Below are 2,366 nucleotides of genomic sequence, written 5' to 3'. Positions count from 1 at the left end.
ACACAGAGAAACAACCTCTTGAACAACTATTTATCGAGTAGCAGACTGGATATAATTGGTAGTTGAAAGCGGTGCCAAGAGTAGTTGAGCTACGGCGAAACCCTTATTCTGGCTCCTGAGGTAATTATAAAGTCACACCTGGCTGGCGGTGCAGTTAGACAGACATGTTTTGTTGTCGTTTGCCAGGTAGAAGTGTGTAGGGCAAGCACACTTGTATCCCCCACCAGGGGAAAGAAGGCATAGGTGACTGCACCCTCCATTAGTCACTTGACACTGATGCTTTGGCACTGAGGACAAACAACAAACAATAAGATACAAGCCCGAAATAACATGACTCTAGCACAAAAAGTCAACTGAAGACTGAGTTTCTTGCTGTAATACCATCAGGCTGTCGGAGTGGATGGTAGACTTTAATGTCTCGAATGGTTTGCCAGGAGCTGAGGAGTTCTGTATGTTGGCCACCGGACGTCTTGTGCGAGTGACTGAGGGTTTTTGACTTCTGGTCGCTCCAGTAGATGAAGTCCTCAAAGAGTGTGAGACCGGTTATGCCACCTATGTCCTTGACTGGGACTGGAAATTGGGATTGAGAGATATTACTGAGGACAATTCGAAAAGAGACAACATTCGAGACAAGGCAAAACATACCTTTGTGTCTTTTTGTACCATCCATGTTCGAAAACAAGATATGGTTCTCGTCAGCCCAGTAGATCCTTTTGTTGATGTGGTCAATGGTCAAGGCTGAGGGAACACGTATTTCTGTATCGACTATGACACGTGGCTTGCTGCCGTCCATTCCGATCCGTCCAATTTGGGGCTGCTCGCAGCAGTCGATCCAGAACACATATCTACGGCACCATGGGAATAAATGGCTTTAAATGGTGCGGTGCTTCTTGAAAGTGTACTCAAAAGCAATGCATTCTGGGATTGCGAACAATAGGCAATAATAAGCATCATTTACCCCATGTGAGTGTCGAGAGCAAGAGCGGTTGGATTCCTCAATCCAGTCCTCAGCAGTACAGTCGGGTAGAGTCCATTAGCTTTCGCCACCTCCAGGGTCTTTCTCTGGCCGTCACACCAGTACAAGTTCTTGCCGATCCAGTCCACAGCGAGAGCACTGGGGACAGACGTTCTGTGAACCACCTGAGAAAATAGCAGTCAAGCACAGTTGGTTTCTTTTGGCCGGTTATTCACATGGATTTATCCATAGCCGGTACCGTAGGGAACAAATGCTTCCTAGGAGAAAAGTTCAGAATGGTGAGGGTGAGATGCAGCTGTGCACACTGTATTTTGCTGGTAGAGTAAAAGAAAGTCTTTATCGTTTCTGCCAACAGTTATTGTCATGACAGGAATTTAAATGCTAATTTTTAACAGTATAAAACAAAACAAACAGAAATGTGTTCATATAAACCTAATCCTGGTTCTCACTTGCTAAGGACGAGTTAGCATGGCAGTTAGCCAGCACATAACACAGTCAACAAACTTGTATACATTGTAAGACACAATGGGGGGGGGGCTTTGTTTCCTTATCAAAACAAAAACGTTAATCATATAATAACCTCTAGATGTGGTTGTCAACTGATGGCTTGAAGGTCCACAAAAAATAGTTTGTATAGCAATTAGCCACATAAATTAACAGGTTTTCACAGCAAAAATCCAAATTACATCAACAGCTTGTAAACATAGGATGAACTTGCACATGAAGGGGATTTGTTTCTTCAAATAACCTGGAAAATGCTAGGCTTGTATAAGCCTGTGATAGCCTACAATTTGTTTTTTAACTAGTGGTTTGTATGTCCACAAAAATAGCTAGCAGAACATTTATCCAGCAAATTAGCAAGATTTCACACCAAAAAGCCAAACTACTAAAACAACATTCACCAACTTGTAAATGTAGGATACAATTAGGAGTGAAGGGGCTTTGTTTCCTCAAATAAAATTAAAATTTTAAGATAATTTTTAGATGTGTAGTTCTCAACTGATGGCTTGCAAGTCCACAAAAATGGTTAGCATAGCAGACAGAAAATTACACTTCAAAAAGACAAACTACAACAAAATTTGCCAATTTGATGGAAGTGGGATTGAAGGGGCTTTGTTTCCTCAAAGAAAAAGAAAAATTCAAGACTATGAGTATCTCTTATATTCTCAACTGGTGGCTTACAGGTCCACAAAATAGTTATTTCATTTAGCCAGCAAATTATCAAGTTTTCACTGCTGTCAAAATCAAACTACACCAACAGCAACAACAACATTTAATAACTTGTAAATGTTGGACTTGTGTTAGAGGGTTTGGTTTCTTCAAATAAAATGAAAAATGCAAGATATGTTGTTTCTTAATTGATGGTTTACAGGTTCACATCATAGCATTT

General features: G+C 41.0%; 1 protein-coding gene across 1 annotated transcript in view; it reads right to left on the bottom strand.

Annotated features, from left to right (window-relative positions):
• The window catches only part of LOC107561892 (low-density lipoprotein receptor-related protein 1B-like), a 263,568-nt gene that overhangs the window by 10,309 nt on the left and 250,893 nt on the right, over positions 1 to 2,366 (bottom strand). Inside the window, exons 63-67 of the mRNA XM_016246424.1 lie at positions 1,215 to 1,321; positions 959 to 1,140; positions 646 to 845; positions 382 to 570; positions 139 to 287 (exon numbers count right to left, since the gene is read on the bottom strand). Coding sequence (XP_016101910.1) covers positions 139 to 287; positions 382 to 570; positions 646 to 845; positions 959 to 1,140; positions 1,215 to 1,321 — 827 coding nt within the window. The remainder of the gene's footprint in view (positions 1 to 138; positions 288 to 381; positions 571 to 645; positions 846 to 958; positions 1,141 to 1,214; positions 1,322 to 2,366) is intronic.

Source organism: Sinocyclocheilus grahami, unplaced genomic scaffold, assembly GCF_001515645.1.
Source record: "Sinocyclocheilus grahami isolate Dianchi unplaced genomic scaffold, SAMN03320097.WGS_v1.1 scaffold798.1, whole genome shotgun sequence".
In the NCBI taxonomy this organism is placed as follows: Eukaryota; Metazoa; Chordata; class Actinopteri; order Cypriniformes; family Cyprinidae; genus Sinocyclocheilus; species Sinocyclocheilus grahami.
This window is presented reverse-complemented; position numbering and strand designations above follow the sequence as displayed.